Below are 22,369 nucleotides of genomic sequence, written 5' to 3'. Positions count from 1 at the left end.
TGGCTCAAAGTTCTCGCCCGCACGAGCTAAAACTGCACAAAACTGCACAAGGCATCAAAAGCTCTAATGGTTTAAAGTCCTCGCCCGCATGAGCTAAAACTGCACAAGGCATTAAACGCTCCAATGGCTCAAAGTCCTTACCCACACGAGCTAAAATTGCACAAGGCATCAAACCCTAACAAACACATAAGGAACTACGAGTGACTTGATCCCTCAACGACGGTATGTAGGCAATCTAGGGCTCTACCTAGATACAGTCACAAAATCAAATAAACACCCAAATCCTCAAGTTACGATTTATTCATATTAGAATCAAAGGGTATTCCTTTCCTAAAAGAAGGGTTGTAATTAATAGGCGCATAGCCTAGAATAGATCGAACTCAAATTAATAAAACCCTCTTCAAAGAATGAACGAGGGTGAAATTATGTTGAGTGAATTATTTGTTTACATATTGTGTACAATTTTTGCTCAACAGGTCCTATTGAGGAAGACTTATGAATGTCATCGACCTTGCCAACTGCCTTAAGAATTGATGAGTAAGTAATGAGATCATATTCAAATCTTTTCGAATCCCTTTCACCAGCTTTATAGCCTCTTCGAGCAAACCAGCTCAGCTTAAACGACCAAGAATAGTGTTATAAGTAACTGCATCCGGTTCAATCTTAGAATGCTTCATTTTGGCAAACTTTTCCAAAGCCTGATTTGGGCCACCCGTCCTAGCCAAGCCGTTAAAAATGATATTATGTGAGTTTAGGTCGGGAATGCAGCCGTTTTCTTCCATGACTGTAAGTAAGGAATGTGCTTCATGTATCATATCAGCCATCATCATCCTTGACATGAGTGCATTATAAGCATACACGTCTGAAGGGCATCCGATTTTCTTCATCTCCTAAAAAAGATCCAAAGCGTCATCAAGACGCCCACATTTCCCAAAATGTTTAATCATCACACCATACACCCTAGCACTTGAACGACCTCAGTTTTCTTTCAATTCTTAGAATAACTCATTTGCAGCTTCGTACAACTTTGCTTTTCCAAGACTGTTGATTAAGCTGCAATAGGCACTTGGACAAGGAGGAAAACCCTTATCTCTGAAGGTTTTTGTATATAGGCGGACACCCTTTCTCTTTGATATCCTAAGCTAGGCTTCAAGCTTGCTCAACCTTCCCTAACTTGAAAAAAAATTGCCAAAAACGTACTCTAAATCTTTGCAGTTGGATGTAAACCATTATCCTTCATCTCATCAAACAACCTAATGAGGGAATCATCATGACCCAATTTTCCTAATGCAGATATTAGTGCACTGTATGTAATCATGTCTGGGAAACAGTTACCCTTGTTGCACATCTCATTGTAGAGCTCATGGACCTTGTCATGATGCCCTTCTTGCATCAGCATTAAGATCATGGAGTTATAAGTATTTGCAGTTGGTTTGAACTTGTGGCCTTTGATCTGGTAGAAGACAGATGGTGCGTTGTTCACCATCTTAGCCCTGCCCAAGATTCTTATGATTTCAGATAGTTTAGCCGACTCAATAACGCGTGCACTCTGAGCCATTTCTTGGATAGTTCTCAACATTTCACCAAATTTACCAGCCTTATCCAAGCAGTGGATCAGTGCCAAGTAAGTGGTTGAATCGTGTTGGAAAGGGAAGAACAAAGAGCATTATATCCCCATTCACCAACAAAGATTTTGCCCGACTTGAGCGGAAATGGTACGTAGTAAGAAAAGATGGGAGACCTGTCAAAGAAATAGGAGCCTTTATGATCAAGAGAGTTCAGAGGTAACACAAAGCCCACATGAACTCATTAAAAGTTTCCACTACGTCGGAAACCTATGAAAATGTGAAGTTTGAGAAAGTACCTCATGGGGGAAGAAATCAACTTCATTGGAGAAGCAAAAAGGAGGTAGAAAAGGCAAATAGCAAGATTGAGGGGGAAATAGATCATGTGCCACAAAGCCCTCATCCTGGGAAATACAAAATCCTAAGGAGAGCTTAAGAGAACATGGTAATGATATCAACATCTAGATGGAGCCCGGAGCCAATATGTTTAGGAATTATTGATAGGAGCATATTTATGTGACTGAGTTAGCTTGTTCTCATGCATTTATGTCGTTATTTCTTAGTTAATTATGTATTTTAAGCTATTTTCGTGTGTTTGTAGGTCCATAGGCCTTATGAAGCAATAAGATGCATTTTGGTGCATTTTGGAGCAGTTTTGGGCTTGGAATGAATAGCACATGCATGGAGCAAGGTGGATGGACGAAATTGAAGACTAAAGAGGCTAGGAATGTGTTAAAGAGAAAAAAGAATTAATGTAAAAAGGATAAAGAGCTCAGCCACAAAGGGGTGTCCCTCTACCATTCACCTTTCCATCATTGTCGTGCACTACCATTGCACTCCCTTTGGATTCCTATGTTGTGCATCATCATCCATGTTCCCTCCATTGACTCATTTGTTGCATCATTCCACCTTCCTTTCCTTTCTCTACCATGTGCACAATCATTCATGTTCCCTAGCTGCAACACCACTCCATTTTACCCTCATGCTTCGCATCATCACTTCACTTTCACCTTTGAATCATTTCAAACACCACTCATTGCACTCAATTGCTACACCATTCCTTGTTCCCTTCATCATTTCAGATTTCATGCATCATTACATTGAATCATTGCACTCAATTGCTACACCATTCCTTATTCCTTCCATCATTTCAGAATTCATGCATCATTACATTGAATCATTGCACTCAATTGCTACACCATTTCTTGTTCCCTCCATCATTTCAGATTTCATGCATCATTGCACTCAATTGCTACACCACTCCATGTTCCCCTCCATTGCCATGCACTTCCTCTATAAAAGGAAGTGTGTGTAACATAAATTTAGTTCATACTTAGTTAGATCATTCACTCCCATTTCAACATAACCTTCATCCAAACACATACATTCATCTTCACATCTATTCCTCCATACAAACAAACCTTCATACACTCACCAACACCTTGTGTCGTAGCAAAGGAAGGGAAGGAAAGTGCTTGGACGTGCTTGCTGTCCAACTTGGATTGTTGGAGCGTTTAGGTGTTTTCTTTCTTTTGTTTTTAATGTTTAAATTCATTTCATTTCGTTTTGTTGTAAATATGAGTGGCTAAACCCCTATTGGCTAGGGGTGATTTCAAAATCATTATTATGTGTGCAATATAATTTGATAAATTCCAGTTATGAACTCTTGAATCGTGAATGCAATTGGCTTAACTATTTGATTGATAACTTATTTGTATTTGTTAATTAAGGGTTGACACTTAATTGGCATGCATAAATCCGTTGCTAGAATATAAGGAAGTTTCATATAATCGTTACAAACTTATATTCACATGTAGTGAAGGTCGCTTATAAACGATCGCGTTAAGTTCAATTCCTAGCATGAGTGACATGATGTCATAGTTGCAAGTGCTTTGTCAAAGCTTATGATTTTCATTAAACGTAATGATCTTTGATTGTATCTCTATTATGATGTCATGTAGGGAACTTTTGAAGAATGTTTTGGGTTGTCGAATGATGTCATCAAATCCAATAAAATAAGGAAAATCTGAGAGTTAACTAGTGATGTCACGATTAATTTGGGGCATTGTCATTCATAATTCAATGAAGTAGTAACTGGAAATCGAGTTGTTTGCATACATATCATGTGTGGAGAAAAAGCCTCTAGCTATCCCATCCATCATCTTATTTCTCAATTTTATTTTACAATTTGTCTAGTTTTTCATACTTGTTTGTTTGTTACAACTTCCTCCAAATCAAAACCCCCCCTTTTAGTTTCTTGTTTCAAAATGTTTCAAATCTGTTTTAATTTGTGTTTTTAAATGTTTTGATTCAAGTAAAAATCAATTTTCGTCCAAAGTCATTCCTAGTGTCTAGTTTAAGTTTATTTGGTTGTTTTAAGCTGTTTTGAGTATTTTAAGTTTGCTTTGAGGCTTGTGAGTCCTGTTAAGTGTTTTTAAATTTAGTTTTATGTTTTTGAGTTAGTTTAGAGGTTATTAGCAAGCCCTCCTAATCCCCGGTCCAGAACGATCCCTACTTATACTTATACTACAATTGTCAAAAGAGGGTTAAATTTGTGTGTTAAGTTAATTTTCGCATCAATTATCTGGCTTGAGAGAGGAATGCCTCCACCGTTGCTGGTTGATACTCTCTGTGAAAACCTATTGCAGGCACATAACTTTGGCATAACTCGGGAAGAAAGGTTGCCCGAGCTGATGTTGCCAAAAGAACCTATGATGGCACATGTCAGTGTTGAAGAAAAAGGAAAAGAGGAGTCGGGCAGAATAGGTTTGCCCGAGCTCATAAAGAAATAGCCCGAAAGAGTATATTTAGACAAAATGGTCTTCAGTCACCCGACTTTGACCCTAGCCAACCATCTTAAGCCTATTTATGTAACTTCTCATCTGGAAGGAGTGCCCTTCAAAAGGGTTTTGATTCATGAAGGAGTTACGGTCAATGTGTTACCATATAAGCAGATGAAAAAGGTGTGTAGAAGTGAGGAGGATCTTATCCCCATGGATCTAATAGTTTCCAGTTTCTCTGGAGCCATCACTATAACTCATGGGATATTACCCCTGGAGGTTGACTTGGGCTCCAAGCAAATCATGCCAGCCTTCTTCGTTGTTGATAGTACTTCCACCTATAGAGCTTTACTAGGCCGAGATTGGATTCATCAGAGTCTCTTTATGCCTTACACCCTACACCAAGTAGCAGTTTACCATGAGGAAGGAGTCATGGGACCAGGATTTTGGGAAATAGTGGAGGCTGAGTCACGACCATTCCTCCCTACTGCCAATGTAGAAGAAGCCAGCTTTTATAATCCAAGTATTGGGATTCTCTAGTGCTTAGGAGCTGATAAGAACGGCCACCCGACTAAGGTGACAGCCCAAAAGATTATAGAACAAGGATTATTCCTCACCAAGGAAGAATGGGATGGGCCCCATATTGTCCTAACTCCCCAACACCAGTGATATTAGAACAAAGGAGAAAGGACTAAGTAGTTGCAGTCAGGTCCTTAATCAAAAGATTGTTATTGTATGGAAGTGAGATGAAGCAGAAAAGGGAAAGCTATTGCCCGAGCATACAACAAGAAGGTAAAGTTAAAGACATTCAAGGAATGAGAGTTATTATGGAACACAATTCAACCTTTAGGCGCTCAAGTTAGAGGCTTTGGGAAAGAGAGTCCTACTTGGGAATGACCTTTTGTTATTCGCCAAACATTGGATAAGGGAGGATATTACTTGACTGATTTAAAGGAAAGACATCCAGTTAATGCTAAGTTTTTAAATAAATATCATCCAACTCTCTGGGATATAAGAGATTGTTACATTGAAGAGAGTTGGTGATTTCAAAGAGAAGTTAAGTTAGATGGTGCAGTAAGAACTTCAATATTATGCAATAAGTGAAACAAATAAAGGCAAAGAATAATTTTATTTCATAAAAAGAAAGTTACAACGGCCCTAGCCTAACAAATTTACATCTTCACCCAGAGTGATTATTCTGGAGTAGTAAGTCTGCATAGTTGTAAAAATTCTAGTAGACTCGACCAAAACAGTGTTGCTATTAACAAGTTGAGACTCAGCATGTTCTAGTTCCAGATTTTCCTTTTTCACTTCTTCGATCTGTTGTTTGAGTGTGCCAAGGACAGTCGCTTGTTTAGCCTTTAGCACAGCAAGTTGTTATTCTATCACCACCTTGATCCTCTTCTCTGTCACTGAACCTTTATCCACCAGCTATTGAATATGAGTGGAAGTACTGGATTATTTCTCCTTAAAGCACCTTACTCAATTGGCTTACCTCTTAGCTCTCTGATGCTGATCCCTAAAAGCCTCAAGTTTTCAAAATATGAGAGAAATGACTCATGCTGAACTCTTGATAGTTGATCAACCTTAAACAAATCTGTTGTGGCCTTCTCTATGACATGAAAAGCCTTGAGGCTGAAGGAAAAAATTTGTCCTAGCTGAGAACAAGTATGAACATTTGAATACATATGCAAGCTATAAACACTTTAAAGTAGGCATGCATCCAAAAACAATTCATAAAACCCATGACTTTCAAAGCCTAGTATATGGTGAACCAATAAACTCTTTAACAACATTAAAGAGAAGTAAAGATTTAGAGTTTCTTTACCCTTGAAGCTCATCCTTGTTTACACAAGGGATTCACCCAAGTGGAGGGCCTTCAAGTCACCTCCAAGCTCCTTGAATATTCCTTGTGATTTTCCTCCTTTTAGTGCTCCTTTGATTCTTTGAGGATTTGAGGATTTGTTCTCCAAAACACCAAAAGTTTGATGTCTCTAAGTCTCCACACCAAGGATGTATTTTGTGAAGATAATATGGATGACTTAGGGAAGAAGAGATTGCTAGATATCCCTCCCCTAAGTGGCCGGCCTCTTTAGAGAAAAATGAGAGAAAGTGTTTCACCCAATTTCTTTAAGAAAACCCTTGAAGTAGAAATAAAGCTATAAAGTTGATTTTATACTTCATTTCAAGTGAGTGGCAAACTTGTAATTAATCCAAGTTTGCTACCCTCACCCTTATGGCCGGCCTTACCTTTGTTATTGGGCTAATTGCCCATTTTGTTTTAGTTGTCATACAACTTAAACATAATGGGCCTTGTGGACCAAAACGCTTTTGAGCCCCGAAGCCCAAAACCAACTTAAAAGCCCAATACGAACCTTTCGTAAAATTAATTAACTAATTAATTAATCTTGACCATTCTTCAATTAAACCATTTAATTGCTTATCCATTTCATTTAATTTCCTCACATACATCCTTACTCGGTGTACGATCCATTAGGTTCCAATTAGCGAGGTAGTGGGCGATTGTTACTCTTAACGATCGATTGTGAAATTGAAACCACATTTCAATTCTCCCTTAATGATTAGTGTTTGCTAATCATTTAGGGCTTCCACAAACCATGAGTGACACCTAGCAGTATGTCATGGTTACCCAAGCTAAGTAGAATTGGTTGGAGAACCTATCCAGTTGCAACTACAATGCAATACTGTCATTCTCTAATACAATACTCTTAATCACATTGTTTGATTGATAGTTTGTTTCATGTCTACTATCCAATGTGATACATCTCTATATGATTCCCTTGAATATGATTTAGAACAAACTTCCTAAGTCATATTCATATGCTTTGGCCAAAGACTTTAGAATCATATCTTAGAGTATTCTCCTTCCACCATGGAAGGTTAGAGATCCCTTGTTGTGCATTCATATGCCTACATGACTAGATAGCTTGACCCCAACAATGTCGTGGACACTCCGATGGAATGCCGTTTGACATGATCAAAGATCAAGGACCTAACCATTAGACATCTATGATGCCTCAGGTCAAAGGACTACTTTGCATATTGCAACTTTAGAGTTCATACATGACATGTATGTTCGAACTCTCTTTTGATCGTAGTTCAGTGTACTCGATTACTCTTTCGAGCACCTATGTGTTTGTCTTAGTGTCCAACACCAAATGACTTGAGACTAGTCATACTCACGCTTGAGTCAACATAACACATACTAACCTTAGCGGATTGTCAATGCCCAATTGGCAATCATATGGCTAGGAACGTTTTAGGAATGAACATAAGAGAATGGTCTCGATAATCTAACTTACTTAGATCACTTGTCTCTTAGATCAAATACATCCCTTGGATTCCCTTATTGCTTAAACACATGATACAATAAATAGTGATTAACAATAAGCTTTGCCCTCCATTAAACATATAAAAGTTTAATACATTAAGTATTCCAAAAAGCTATTACATCAAATGAGTGGCTTTGTGGGCATACTTCCAACAGAGGCTAAATGAAGATGAGAAGTCCATCTTCACCCACTTTTGAAAGACTCGGTGTTGCTCTTGAAAACCATAAGATTCAGAGGGATGCCTTGAGGATTTCAGCTTTGTCTTGAGTTGCCTGAACTCTTTAAAAAGCTCGGGTAAAGCTGCAGTTGTGGAAATAGGTGAGGGAGAAAAAGGCAGTGGTGCAGCTTCTTCAAAGGGCGCAGCAATAGAGGAGGTATCAACATAGGGAGTAGCCCGATAAGGGGGAACATTGATGATTGTAGGAGCAGTGGTGGTCTTAATCTTCTTCTTAGGCCTAGGGATAGGAATCCCTATAACCCTAAAAGCTAAAGAAGGTTGAGGAAGTTCTGTCTTGCACACCATATGTGGAGGAGAATTGATCAAGTCCTCTCCAGGGCCTTGTTGCAAAACCAAGAAAAATAAAGTTAGGAGAAGGACTACAATTCAGAATAAAGGAAGGTAAGATGAGAAAAGTCAATATACTTGAATGGAGCCCAAGGCCTTGGAATGAGGGGTAGTGACTCTTGGTTGCTTGGGGGGGGGGGATCACTCCCACTAACTGGAGAAGGGGGAATGGTGCCCGAACCCTCACCAAAGGCCTATAAATATCAAAGATAAAAAGCAAATGTCAGTAACTAAGTTATGGAAAAGAAGATAGAAGTAAAGGTACTTTTATACATGAGCAGGATCTTGACTAGAATGAGGAAGCTTCTCCGTAATGGTTGCTGGATGAAGAGAAGCTCGTGGGCTAATTACCTCTGAAACCACGGGGATCTCAAGGACTATAGGCTCCCAAAATGTTGTTGTTAGCTCTTAAACACAAAATGCAAGTAAGAAAGACAGGTTGAAACAAAATTCACTTACTGAAGGCTTTCTGTTTTCTTTCTACGCATGCCCACCTCAGCTACAGAAGCAGAAGACTTGGAAGAGTTAGCGGCATGTGCCCTTATTCTTTTCTTTGTAGGGGTTACCCGCAGACCAGGGATGGAAAGTTGAGCCTGAGGTCGTTCTTGGGGCTCGGACTCTGAACATTCTACTACCGTTACCCTTGTCTGCCGTGTGGTCTGGGTTTCCACAACACACTCAACCTCACCCTCTAAGTCTCCAAGTAGCTCAGAGACATCCCCACCTGCTCCAACGCCTTGTCTCTCTACCTCAGATGCAGCTTTTTGAAGGACAAAGGCATCCCCAACCTCTTCATCCTGCTCGACGTCCATTTCTGCGGGGTTGCCTTAGGCTGCAAGTGTGAAGAAACCAAGGGAAGGATTAGAAGAGGGCAGATTCATGAAAATGCCATAAAATTACAAGTTAAAGGTAAGAGGTACCTATCAGAAAGAGTTGATTCTTCTGATGAATCATTTCCTTCCAATCTTTAAGCTAATTTGGCTTTGGATAGGACTTGATGGATAGTTGCTTGAAGAGGCGGTCATGAGCTTCATGCAGGTCTTCTCCATACTTCTTAGTCCATTTTGCTTCCCACCAAGAAGAGAAGCTTGAAGTGCATTCGAAGTTCAGGGCCATGGGCTTTTGGGCAACCTTGCTCAGTACCTCGAGACTTCGTCAGGCAGCTCGGAATGTGACTTCTTATGGAGAGTGAAGTTGATAGGAGGTACTGTAATGAACAGAGTCTAAGAAGGACACCGGGATAGCTTGTCTAAACCCCAATTGTCTAGCACAGAAATTAAGGTGGTAAACCTCCAGCCCGCGCTTATAACGGTCATTCCTTACTCCCCAAGCTATGTCATTTGGTTGGATACAACTGATAAATCTCTCTCTGCAGAAGGGACTAACGTCTTATCCAAAGACGTCTTGAAAGGTTTGGTCAGAAAACTAGGGGTATCTTCTCAACATTGAAGTTCCTCAATCCAAGTCTGCTCGAGTTCTGCAGACAGTGAATGTAGAGTGATTGGTTGGAGAACCTTTGGCTAGAATTCTGGCAGGAGTATCACCCTTGGGGAATTCAAGGTTGGGAGCCCGAAGCTCAGGGAAATACCATTGAAGCCACAGTTAAATCATCCAAGTTTGACCATTAAGGTTGGTTTCGAATGGTTCACCCTTGGTATAATCTCATACAGGAGATGGTAGAGACGAGAGAGAAGGAAGGGGCCCATGGCCACATCATCGAAGTTGTGTAGTACTTCTACCAGAGGGATCCATTCAACTTTTACTCCCTTGGACTTGTTTGGGAAGACGTGTTTATTGAGCCAATACAGTACAAAGTACATATGCTCATGGTCTCTATTGGCGTTGGGGCCAAATTCCTTCTTGGCAAATGGGATAAAACTCGTGAAGGAGTTCCATAACTCTTAAAAGTCGCAGAGTTATATTCCAATTGAATCATAGGACCAGAGCGGCCTAAGCTCTCAACGGTCGGGCTAGAATGAGGAGCCCAGTCATGGGTAACATCTACGACCCTGCCCGAGGGCATTATCAGTTCATAAATTCCGTTGTTCATCCATTTCTGCTTGTAGGTGGGCTCGAGCTCGTTGATCCATTGCATCCATGCCTCATCCTTCATGAGTGGCAAGCTGCAATGGTTTGACCATTTAGAAGACGAAATGCCCGACTTAGCCTGAAATGGGTTGGGGGTATACCAATTCTCCTTGGGCATATTGTTTTCTACCACTATCACCATCTCGCACCATCACCAAATTCACCCATTACCCTCAACATGACCGCTACCACCTCCACCATCTCTACATCTCAACCACTATTTTTACAACCATCCCTTATTTTTACAACCATCCCTTATAATCGTTGTTAATACAACCACCATCTACCGCTGTAACAATTTAATCTCTTAATGAGCGTTCCCGTTCTATAGGTAGCCTTGTCCCTATTATAGAAACATGATCACCAACTTCTTATTAAACCTACTTGTAACGGTGGATCTTATCTCTATTAGAAAGATAATTCAGATACAAAATGTAGTTTTACTAGCATCCACTGCGTGCTCCATCTTCAAAGTTCCTGCTACAATTCTCATCTCATCACTCAGTACTACAGAAATCATCTTTGCCGGTGAGAACGGAAATCAAAAATCCAGGCTCAGACCTAAACCCACACTTCCACCGGGCGACGATGAAAGCGCCAACAAAATGCTACTATAAATTTAAAATCCTGTCCTCAAGAGCATCAATGCAAAATTCGCAGAACAAAATCGAGCAATTTTGGAGGTAAGTTCAAAGATATAGGAAAAAAGAGTATCAATGACATATGTAAAACAAGATTAGAATGAAAACGTATCGGTCTCCATCCCATCATAAGGGGGGAAAGAGACCCCGAGGGTAAAATTTCTCTTCAAAAAATCCGGAATTCTAGAGACCGACTGTACCAATAATTAAAAACTGACAGACCACAAGCAGATAAAAGGCTTTACACCTACAGGTAAATCATCTATTTAGCACACCACGGGCTTCTCCCTCTCCGTCCAAACTGTGTTTTAAGGCTCAAAATGGAAGTGTATTATGCTAACGAATCAAATCCGGACCATAAGAACAACCGAAACGCCATAAGAACCATAGAAAGGCGGATACTCTACAGAACTACGCAGAACTTTGGGGAGCTTCTGGCTTGTCGGTTTCCATTGGTTCTGTAGAAGCCTGTGGGGCCTCATTGTTGCCATCAGCAGGATTCTCCGTGGGGCCAGGATTGGCATTTGCATCTCCGCCCTGAGGTTGCTCACTTCCCTGAGGAGGTGGGGTTGGTGGAGTTTCAGGAGCAGCTGGCTTGGCTGGTGCTGGTTTGGGTTTCGTCATTATCGGTCTGCAGTACCTGTCAACAAAAGTGGATATAAGAAAAGGTTACCACTGTCAGATATCCCAAAGGCTTCCAAAAGACTTTATGAATAAGCAATAGGTTCTTGTTGTCTAAGACAACCAGTTCGTCAACTAACCAAAGAAAACAAATTTATCAATGCAAGAAATAGTACCTGTCAACTGCTTCAGCCTTCCGTCTCACATCAGCTGATAAGAGTACTGGGTTGGCATATTTGGGGAGCAGATCCTGTTGCTGCTTTTTCTCTCTTAACCAGGCCTCGGCTTCAACACACTCATTCAATACCTAAACAACACAAAAAGAATATTGTGAGTTGAAAAGGTGGAGACTGGGGAAGGGGAAGACAGCTCATCGAGTCCCTTACCTTCTGTTTATCGGCCAGATCAATGTGTTCAAATTTTGCATCATTTGATGCTGCAGCTTCTCTGTAACTATTGACACAGTAAGCAAGTTGATCAACCACTGTTCCCCTCTCCGCATGCTCCTTGACTCGCTCTTCAATGGGGTCACCTTGCTGAAATTTGAAAAAATCACCAATGCTCAAAAGAATCAAAACCAACGACATCAAGTTGGACAAGAGAAAATAGAGAACTTCGCACCAAAACACATTAAAAGAAGAAAATCCTCACCTTCTTCAGCTCCTCAAGTTTGGCAATGTAAACTCCTTTGGTTTCGTCTTCACCATCTTCATACAGCCAGTCCTCCACCTCCTGAAGTCTAGCAATAAACGCTTCCCTTTCAGATTCAGTGACAAATTCATGATACTTGTCATTGAGCTGGCAATACAAAAGAGAAATTTAGTAAAAAAAAATGGTAAAATAAAAAGGAAAATGTGTCACGAACATACAAGCAAACTACCTTGTTTCTCATGTCATAGACGTATGCCTCTACAGCATTTTTCTTGTCTTTTGTTTCTTCCATAACACGGTCTTGTAAGGCCATTTCAAACTCCTTCTCAATTGCCTTCTGCACTTCATTTGGTGGCATCCCTCCATAAACTAACTCTGTCACAGGAATGTTTGTTTTCCTTACCTTTATCTTTTTAGCATCAGCCTGCATTGCAAAAACCAAGACATTAAGAGTACAGAACCCACAAATAGAACCAAATAAAACCACTGATAACATTTGACCATTCCAAAACTGAATTTTTAAACAACACTTAGTACAGTCCATCATCCCTTATCTTCTCTGTGGTGACATTAAATGTAGATTATATAAGTTGAAGATTATGATGACTTTTGACAACCCTTCCCTGTTGTTAACGTGATTGAACATGAAAAGAATGATCACGGAAAAGCTTAGCACAAGTGGACTATATCAAAGCAAAGCGTAGAAAGTTAGGCATAAGTCATTCATTTCCTTAGTCCCACATATAGCTGACTCAAATTGAGTAGCTAAACACTATTGCCCCCCTCCCCCCCCCCAAAGAAAAAAAAAAACAAATGTTGCGGTCCAGGAAAATTACAAATGGAAAAAACACATGAATCATGAAAACTGACCTTCGCATCAGTTTCCATTTGCACAGGCATTTCCGCGGACTCGGGAACAACATTTTCAGCACCTGGAGCATCAGCAGTGTCCTTAGCATCTTGCATGCTCACATCAGTCTCTTTGGTACTTGGGGGAGCCACATTTCTGGGTGCCTCATCAGTCTCCATCTTAGCAGCCTCCTTTGTTTGCTCTTTTGTGACAGGAACCTCAATTTCTTCTTCTTCCAAAAGCTACAGCACGTGAAGAAAAACAAATAGAATTAGAAAGATAATCAACCAAAGACATCTAGAAGCACAAAATGCTTTTAACAATCTTACAGTTGCTGAGTCTACAGACACAATCCCATGCAGATTTAGGCGAGCCTTGACCTTTAGTTTTGCTCGCTCACTTTTAACAGACTGGAAAGGACCAATCTGCACATGTATAGTGTAGTAGAATGTTAGGAAATATCTGGCAGATGACCTAATAGTGTTGAGAGAAATTAGAGCGCACAAGTTTAAGATCCAATATTCAATCTGCCACTCACTGTATATGTGCTGATTTTTGCAGGTGCCTGCAAATCACTAACATCAGCATACTGCACATCAACTGAAAAAGTGCCCGATCTGTAAAATGTAAGGGCCTTGATACTTGGGATAGGATTTCCCTTGGGGAAAACAAGGGTATTTTGGTTGTTCTCAGCTGCTCCGTTCTGAGCGTCTGGACCAGAACCTTTCCAGGACAAGGAAATTGAAAATGGGAAGCTCTCATTAACCTTCATATTAAATGGGATAGCATTAGTTAATAACAAAACATAATTTTTTGCAAAAGCCAGCAGGTCAGACAATATATAGATTGGTTCAACTAATGGAAACAAATTCACAGACAAAGCAAGAGTTAAACTCACCTGAAACTCTCTAACTTTGAATGTTGGACTAAGAATTGCACATTGCAAAGCACAACCCCTGGCAACACACTCACTTGCATTCATAGTTCGCCTAGGCTCCTTTTTGAAGAAATCTGTCAATATCTTGATTATAGCAGGAACACGAGAGCCTGAACCGACAACCTCAACCGTGTGAATGTCCTCTATTGAAAGCTGTGCATCAAGAAGGGCCTTCTCCAAAGGTCCCTTCACACGTTCCAAAATAGGAATACTAATCTGCTCAAATTCATCCCGCTTAATAATTCCCCTAACATCCTTCTCTTCCATTAAACACTCTATATTCAAAGGTACCACAGGATTTGCACTAAGCATCTTCTTCAACTTCTCACAAGCGGTACGAAGGCGAAGGCAAGCCCTTGCATTCCGTAAAACATCAATTTTGTACTCTTCCTTGAATTTTGCTGCAAAGTGGTGGAACAGTACTTCATCAAAGTCCCTACCTCCCAAAGACTGGTCAAAGGAATGAGCCAATATTTTCAGCTGCCCTTTCTTAAAACCAGCAATGCAAACTTGCATGCTAGCATGCCCAATGTCAACAAAGGCAACATTCAATTGGTCATTTTCTGGTAAATCCGTCTTGTAAATACCATAAGCCAAAGCAGTTGCTGTAGTTTCATGGAACAAGCGAAGAGGGTTCAATCCAGCAATTTTTGCTGCATCCATAACAGCTCTTCTTTGGAGATCAGTGAAATACACTGGAATCCCAATGCAGCAATCGACAACAGCTGCATTGAGATTCTTCTCGGCTATGATTTTCAGATCAGAAAACAGCATTCCAAGAACTTGGGTAGGTGTAAATGTGTTTGCTTCTCCCAAATAACGGGCATGAATCAATGGATATCCATCAGGCCCTTCAGAAACAGCAAAAGGCAATGACTTGATATCCCTCTGCAACACAGGATCAGAGAATTGCTTACCAATCAAGCGTTTAATCTGGGAAATTGTGTTCTTGGGGTTCATCAATGCGGAAGCAGCCCCAGCTGTCCCAATGAACCGCTGCTTCTCACCGAAACAAACAAGGGCCGGAGTTTCACGTTTGGACTCATCATTGAGCACAACGTCAATACCCCTCTGCCTGGCTACGGCCACAATGCCGCTCTCATTGCCAAAATCAAACCCCACCACACTCATCCTTGCAGAATTTTATGTCTGGAAAATAAATAATACCCACATTTAGTAAACAACGGAAACTAAAATTCCAAATCAAGTAAGAACCCACATTCACTAAACAACTGAAACTGAAATTCCAAATCAAGCAAGAACCCACATACACTAAACAACTGAAACTCAATTCCAAATAAACAACACCAGTTCAAACAAAGCACAAGGGAAACTACCATTCAATCATAGAAACAACCAAAAATCGGACGATGAATATCTTCACCGTCCTCACGGTGATTACAGTATCAGAAATAAATAATACAGTAGCTAAAGGAAACAGAAAAATAAGACCACAAATTACACCTCCGCAAATCTTGGATAAAAACCCCTCTGTCCCCATTCAAATTACATAACATACAAAACAATAATGTTTAAAAAAATTAAATTAACCAATCCTAATTGCAAATTCCAACCAACGCTAATCACCCAAGAAGTGTATAAACCCCATGATTATCAAATTACCAGAATCTGCTCAAACTAATGTAATCATATATTCACCGAATCTAGCTCAAACCCAAATATAGACACCCCAAACGATTTAAGCAAAAAATTGAATCGAAGCAGAAAGTGAGGCAGTTCAACACTTAAAACCGCACGGAGGCTAAACCCAGAGTAAAATATCCAAATCGGGAAACAGTAAAATCTACATCAGATCTAACAACATTTTCACATAGATATCTGATCCGATGCAAAGGGTTTTAGGGAGCGTACCGTACCTCGAAGGAGATCCACAGAGAGTCTGAGGACGCGAGGAGCGAGAGGGAGGAGAGAGAGAGAGCTACGGTAGGGTTTCTCGAAGCCTCTGCGGGAACGCTTTTGTGGAGAAACAGAGAAGGTTGCGAGAGAGAAAGAGCTTCGGTAGGGTTTCTCGAAGCCTCTGCGGGAACGCTTTTGTGGAAAAACAGAAAAGGTTGCGCGCGAGAGAGAGGGGGGGGGGGGGAGAGAAGAGGAGAGATGCTCAACTTGATGAGGGTTTTTTTTTTTTTTTTTTTTTTTTTTTAATTAATGAAAAGGTTTGAAATTTTTGAGATTTACGGTAACGATCAAATAATGAGTAAAGTGAATAGTATTATGATTGATTTTTTAATGTAAAAATATGATTTTTCGTTAAAGTAAATAGTACCGGAAACTTTTCGTTAAAATTTATTTTTTTTCTTTTCTGTTTTTTATAATTTTCAGATGTTATATATTTTTTAATGTTAACAAAGGAATCTCAGATTAATTAGTCAATATCATGTATTGATATTTACTTTCCTGTTTAGTTATTAATTAGCCTTATTTGTAGGCAATAGAATAGGATAGTATCTAGTTGTTAATTAGCCTTATTTGTAGGCAATAGAATATGATAGTATCATGGTAGTCTTTATATAAAGCTGTAATTCTTGTTTGATGAATATATACGGAAATTCATTCCTCAAATCTATGCTTCTTATGATGGTACCAGAGTGAACGATATCTGGGAAAATAAAAAGTAAATAAACAAACACAAACCCTAGCAAACATAGCCATGGGCAACAAATTAGACAAGTCAACCTCTTCAGGCATGACTTCGCATCAAAAGTGGAAAAATCCCAATCACCCACTTAACCTCCATCACTCGAATCAACTTGGTGCAATACTTGTGCCACAGCCTCTTGTGGAAGATAACTACAGTACATGGGCTCAATCCTTGACCAAGGCCTTGATGGTAAAAAACAAATTAGGGTTTGTTGATGAAGGGATCAAGAAGCCAAGTGAAGAACACTTTGAAGAATTACAACAATGGAATTGATGCAACAACCTGGTGAAAACGTGGTTACTCGGTTCCATGTCAAAGGAAATCTCTAGGGCATCATACAGTGCAAGGATGCATAACAGATGTGGCTTGACCTACAAGAAAGGTTTTCTCATGTGAACATTGTCCAATTATTTCATATAGTAAACAAGATTCATGACTGCATACAAGGCAATATGATGGTTAGTTTGTATTTCACCAAACTGAAAAGCCTTTGGGATGAACGAGACGTGCTTTATTCTATCCCGACTTGTGGCTGTGACACGAAGAAGGAGATCACCTCTTACATTGAAACCCAAAAGACGATGAAGTTTCTCATGGGTTTGAACGAATCTTACTCTATCGTTCATAGCAATACTCTCCTTCTTGAGCCTTTGCCCACTGTAAACAAGGCTTATTCACTTGTTCTTCGCCATGAGAGGCAAGCCGAAGTCTCAAATGGAAAGAGCACTTCCTAACCAAAAGTTGTTGTGTTCACTGTGAAGGGTGTAGGTCGAGAGACGGAATTCGAAAAAGGTGGTCTATTGTAACACCCCAACCCCCAATTATATGTATAATTTCGTTGTTCCGCAAAATGTAAACGAAATTATCAATTTAGTCCATATTCCTTTACCCAATTGAGCTGCCACGTGGCAGCACCCTATCAACCCTTATGTTCTCTCTATGTCTCCTACCTCGTAACCCCTTCTTTCTTCTCTCTTTCTCTGCACACTCCCTTTCCTCTCTCTTGAAACCCTCATCTTGCTCATCTCTTCCCCGTGACCACACACGCACACACCCAACTGTATACCCGCTTGAGGAAACCCATCATCATCATCAAACCTCGTCTCTCTCTCTCTCTCTTTCCCGTGGCTATGAGGGCAGCGAATCTCGGAACTCTCTGTGAGATTCCTTCAATTTTCCAGTTAGGTAAGTTCGATTTACCTTTCTTTTTCATTCTAGTGTGAAGTTTAGATGAGATTTATTAAGTTTATCTCGTTAAATTACAAGGTTTTAGAACGAAATCGACTCGGGGGAAGGCACACCCATTTCCGGCGAAACCCTGGGTGTCGAAGGATTTTCTGGTCACCTCCGAACGTTCTACTATGAACCAAAGGTAGTAAACTTCTCCTCTCACCTCGTGCTTTCGTTTGGTACCTAGATCGGAGTCTAGGACCCTCATTTTCAGTCAATCGGAGTTGTAGAAGTCGTTGTGAACCTCTTACCGTTCTACGGTGTTCGTTCTCGGCGAGATCAGGCCTTCAGGCCATTTTCAAAACCCACGGGCTTTAGGCCCGTTGTGAACCATTCCAATAACCCAACCCGTTCTCTTTTTATTTTGATTTTAATTGATTTAAAAGCACAAAAGGCTTTCGGGCCATGTTCTTTAGAGCCTCTGGCAGTTGGCCCAACCTAAAACCCATTTTCTTTTATTTAATTTGTTTTAAATCAAATAGGGCCCCTTGGGCCATTTTCTGATAAGGGTTTTAAGCCCAATCTCTAAACCCTTGGGCTTTTGGACCTAAGCCCTAATTCGAATCCAAGCCCAAAACCCGTTGACCTAGTCTAACCCAATTGACTGACCCGTTGACCTTTGACCTGGTCAACGTTGACAATTGACCATTAACTTTGACTTTCGGGTTGACTTTCAGTTTTCTTCCGAGACCCTTGCTAGGCTAATTTCGACGTCCTGAATCCGTTTCCGATGTCCGTTTTCTCAAATTAAATCGTTTGAGTAGAGTTTGACTAAATGTGCTATTTATGTGCTTAAGGGCAATTATTGTGACGTTTTCGTCTTCGCTAGTGGCCCAATTTTTTGCAGCTAAGTACTGTGAGTGGACCCCTTCTAAAATTACATGATTTTATAGTTCAATTGCATAAATGAATAGCATGCCTTACGAGTTTATGATTTGATTTTATGTTAAGCATGATTATTGAATATGTTGATTTTCGTCTTGTGTTTTTGGTGAGGAATTAATTGTTGGCCTATTTTGAGCTATATTTTAATATATAGTATTTTCTATAAAAACCATGAACTGGTATACTATCCGATGGATGACGATAGGATGCTAGAACATGTTTTCGAAACCCCTCTTTATAGTATAGACGATGGATGACTTTATACTATGAAGTGGTTATTTTAAGAGGCGTAACTATTTGTGCGTACCCAGTGGACACTATGCCGCCTGGGGCGAGGATATGGTGTTAGCAATTAAGCCGGGAGTGTTGGAAATGTGCCCTAAAGCCAATCATATGATGATACTTTACGGACATTTCATATGTTAAACTAATCTAGTTTAATATAAAGGGCAAAGATTATTGTTTGAGCCGTCTCATATAAATGTTATATGTTTAAACGATAAAGTCCAAGGAATATGTGATTGGGAGAATGTAATCTAATGAAGTTAGATTCATGAGACCATTCTTTCGTAGACACATCCTAAATGTTCCTGATCATAGGATTGCCAATTGGGCATTGACAGTCCATCAAGATCGGTACGTGCTATGTTTTCTCTCAGGGAGAGTGACTAGTCTCGAGTCATTGGTGTGTGTGACATCAAGACAAGTACGTAGGTGCTCAATAGAGAATGAGTTCACTGGACGTGATCGACGAAGAGTTCTCATATTCATGTCATATGAGAACTCATGGTTGGGATAATGCAAATTAGTCTTTTGACCTGAGGCATCACAGTTGTCTTGTGGTTAAGTCCTTGATCTTTGATTATGTCAAAGTCACCCCATCGGGGTGTCCACGACATCATTGGGATTAAGCCACTTAGTCATGGAGACAAGTGAATGTGCAACAAGGGATCTCTAACCTTCAAATGGTTTGAGGGAGAATACTCTATGATATGATTTAGAATCTCTGGCCAGAGTATGAATGAGATTTAGAAAAGTCGTTCTAAATCACATTCAAGGAAATCATATAAGCACACGAATCACATTGGATAGTAGACATGAACATATAAACTATCAAACCAAACAATGTGGTCAAGAGTATTAGATTAGAGAAAGACCGTATTGCATTTGTAATCCCAAGCTGAATAGGTTCTCTACCTCTTCTGATTAGCTTGGGTAACCATGATATGCTGCAAGGTGTCACTCATGGTTTGTGGAAGCCCTAAACGTGTGTAATCACTAAAGGGAGAATTGAAAGTAAGTTTCAATTCACAATTGATATAAAATGGTTTTAATCACCCATTGCCTCGCTAAAAGGAACCTAATGGATCGCACACCGTGTAAGGTGGAGATTGAAGAAACAATGGAGATGAGTAAGAATGATTAAATGGTTTAATCATTTATTTATGGCAAGGATTAATTAATATGTTAATTAATCAAACGAATAAGTTCGTTAAAGACCTCGGGATAGGTTTTGGACCTTAAGGCCCAATGGGCTTCGAACGTCAAGCCCATTGACTTAAGTTGTATGACAACTTAATGAATAATGATTCACTAAGACCCAAAAGCCCAAACAACACCCCATGGCCGGCCATTTAGAGGAAGGGTAGTGAACTTGCTTTAATTACAAGTTTGCCACTCAAATGAATAAAGGTATAAATATGACTTTATAGCCTTTTATTCATAAGGGTTTCTTTTAGAGAAAATTGGTGAGAACTTGTCTCTCCATTTTCTCTCTAGGAGGCCGGCCTCTTGGGGGGTGCATCTTGCAATCCCACTACTCCAAGGTCACTCATTTCTTCTCCAATCTAACCTTGGTGAAGAGACTTAGAGGTTCTCAATTTTGGGAACTTGGAGAAACCTATTCTTCCATCCAAATCCATAGATTTAAGATGCAAGGAATGAAGGCCCTCTCTTTGGGTGATTAGCCTTTGCTTATGCAAAGAGGAATCTACAAAGGTATAAATTTCAACTCACTATGTTTTGAGTTGAGTTTTGGTTCACCAATCTACTAGGCTTTGAATTTCATGGTTAATGTTTTGTTTTTAAGTGCATGCAAGCATGATTCCGCCTTTAATTGTTAATTGCATGCTTATTGATGTTGCTTAAATGAACATGTTTTCACAAAATAATCCTTCAAGTGGTATCAGAGCCTAGGTCTAGTAGTTGGTGAATCCTTTTGTGTTTTGTAGTTCGTAGTTTGTGATTTAAAAGTTGTAATTGTTACAAACTTTATTCTTGCTTCTTTGAATGTAAATTTTGTTTGAAAATTTGCCATCTCAAATGTTGTAGATGTAGTTCATATGAGCATGAATATTGGAGCTAAAATTTGGTGCCATGACTTTGGGAAAATTCGGCCAAATCCAAAGGGTGGATTTTTGGGTTCTTGTTTGACTTGTTAAAAGTGTTTTCAAGTGACTTTTGGAACCCCTATGTACCCTAGTTTGGTTAGATGTTATTTCCCTAAAGTTTGAATGGTTTTGGAATGTTTTTGGGTGAAAAATGTTCATGGAAAATTTTGAGTTTTTTCATGAGTGTTCTTCATTGTTCTTGACAATTTTGCCAAGAACAAAAAGGTTTGTGTGATTCAAAGTTTTGATTTATTTCATAAAGTTTATGTTTTATGCATTTTCAAATGTTTAAATGTTTTAGATATTTGTTTAAATGGCAATAGAAATAATGGTGGGTGTGAAAGGATTAAAACCCTTTCACACACACCACTTGTGCACTTGCATGCTTTATGTCAAACTACAAATCAACACACACATCACCCTTTTCTCTTCCAAAACCGGCCCTCCCTCAAGTGGGAGTACTTTTGGGTCTTTTATGCAATTACATAAAGTTTTGAAACTTTTGTGTATTTGCACTTTGGCCCAAAAGTTTACGTTTTTACGTTTAGGTCCAAAAACTGTTGGAAATGTGCCCTAAAACCAATCATGTGATGATACTTTACGGACATTTCACATGTTAAACTAATCTAGTTTAATATAAAGGGCAAAGATTATTGTTTGAGCCGTCTCATATAAATGTTATATGCTTAAACGATAAAGTCCAAGGAATATGTGATTGGAAGAATGTAATCTAATGAAGTTAGATTCATGAGACCATTCTTTCGTAGACACATCCTAAATGTTCCTGATCATAGGATTGCCAATTGGGCATTGACAGTCCGTCAAGATCGGTACGTGCTATGTCTTCTCTCAGGGAGAGTGACTAGTCTCGAGTCATTGGTGTGTGTGACATCAAGACAAGTACGTAGGTGCTCAGTAGAGAATGAGTTCACTGAACGTGATCAACGAAGAGTTCTCATACTCATGTCACATGAGAACTCATGTTTGGGATAATGCAAATTAGTCCTTTGACCTGAGGCATCACAGTTGTCTTGTGGTTAAGTCCTTGATCTTTGATTATGTCAAAGTCACCCCATCGGGGTGTCCACGGCATCGTTGGGGTTAAGCCACTTAGTCATGGAGGCAAGTGAATGCGCAACAAGGGATCTCTAACC

The 22,369-nt window shown here is 39.8% G+C and overlaps 1 protein-coding gene and 1 pseudogene across 2 annotated transcripts; both read right to left on the bottom strand.

The window, feature by feature from the left end:
* Nucleotides 1–348: 348 nt before the first annotated feature.
* LOC126633873 (pentatricopeptide repeat-containing protein At3g16010-like) lies at nt 349–9,075 on the bottom strand (annotated as a pseudogene).
* Nucleotides 9,076–11,026: 1,951 nt separating this feature from the next.
* LOC126634047 (heat shock 70 kDa protein 15-like) lies at nt 11,027–16,146 on the bottom strand. Of its 2 annotated transcripts, none has more exons than XM_050304532.1 (10): nt 15,924–16,146; nt 14,013–15,200; nt 13,653–13,880; nt 13,444–13,539; nt 13,135–13,356; nt 12,494–12,688; nt 12,265–12,411; nt 12,000–12,149; nt 11,790–11,920; nt 11,027–11,632 (listed from the first exon to the last, which is right to left on the bottom strand). In XM_050304532.1, the coding sequence occupies exons 2-10, from the start codon at nt 15,180–15,182 to the stop codon at nt 11,404–11,406; spliced, it is 2,568 nt and encodes an 855-aa protein (XP_050160489.1). In that variant the 5' UTR covers nt 15,183–15,200; nt 15,924–16,146; the 3' UTR covers nt 11,027–11,403. The 2 variants fall into 2 exon arrangements, with proteins under 2 accessions (XP_050160489.1, XP_050160490.1); XM_050304533.1 differs by having other exon boundaries at nt 15,929–16,146.
* Nucleotides 16,147–22,369: the final 6,223 nt, after the last annotated feature.

The sequence above is a fragment of the Malus sylvestris genome, chromosome 9 (genome assembly GCF_916048215.2).
Source record: "Malus sylvestris chromosome 9, drMalSylv7.2, whole genome shotgun sequence".
NCBI classification, from domain to species: domain Eukaryota; kingdom Viridiplantae; phylum Streptophyta; class Magnoliopsida; order Rosales; family Rosaceae; genus Malus; species Malus sylvestris.
Note: the sequence above shows the minus strand (reverse complement) of the source record. Positions and strands in the feature narration are given on the sequence as shown.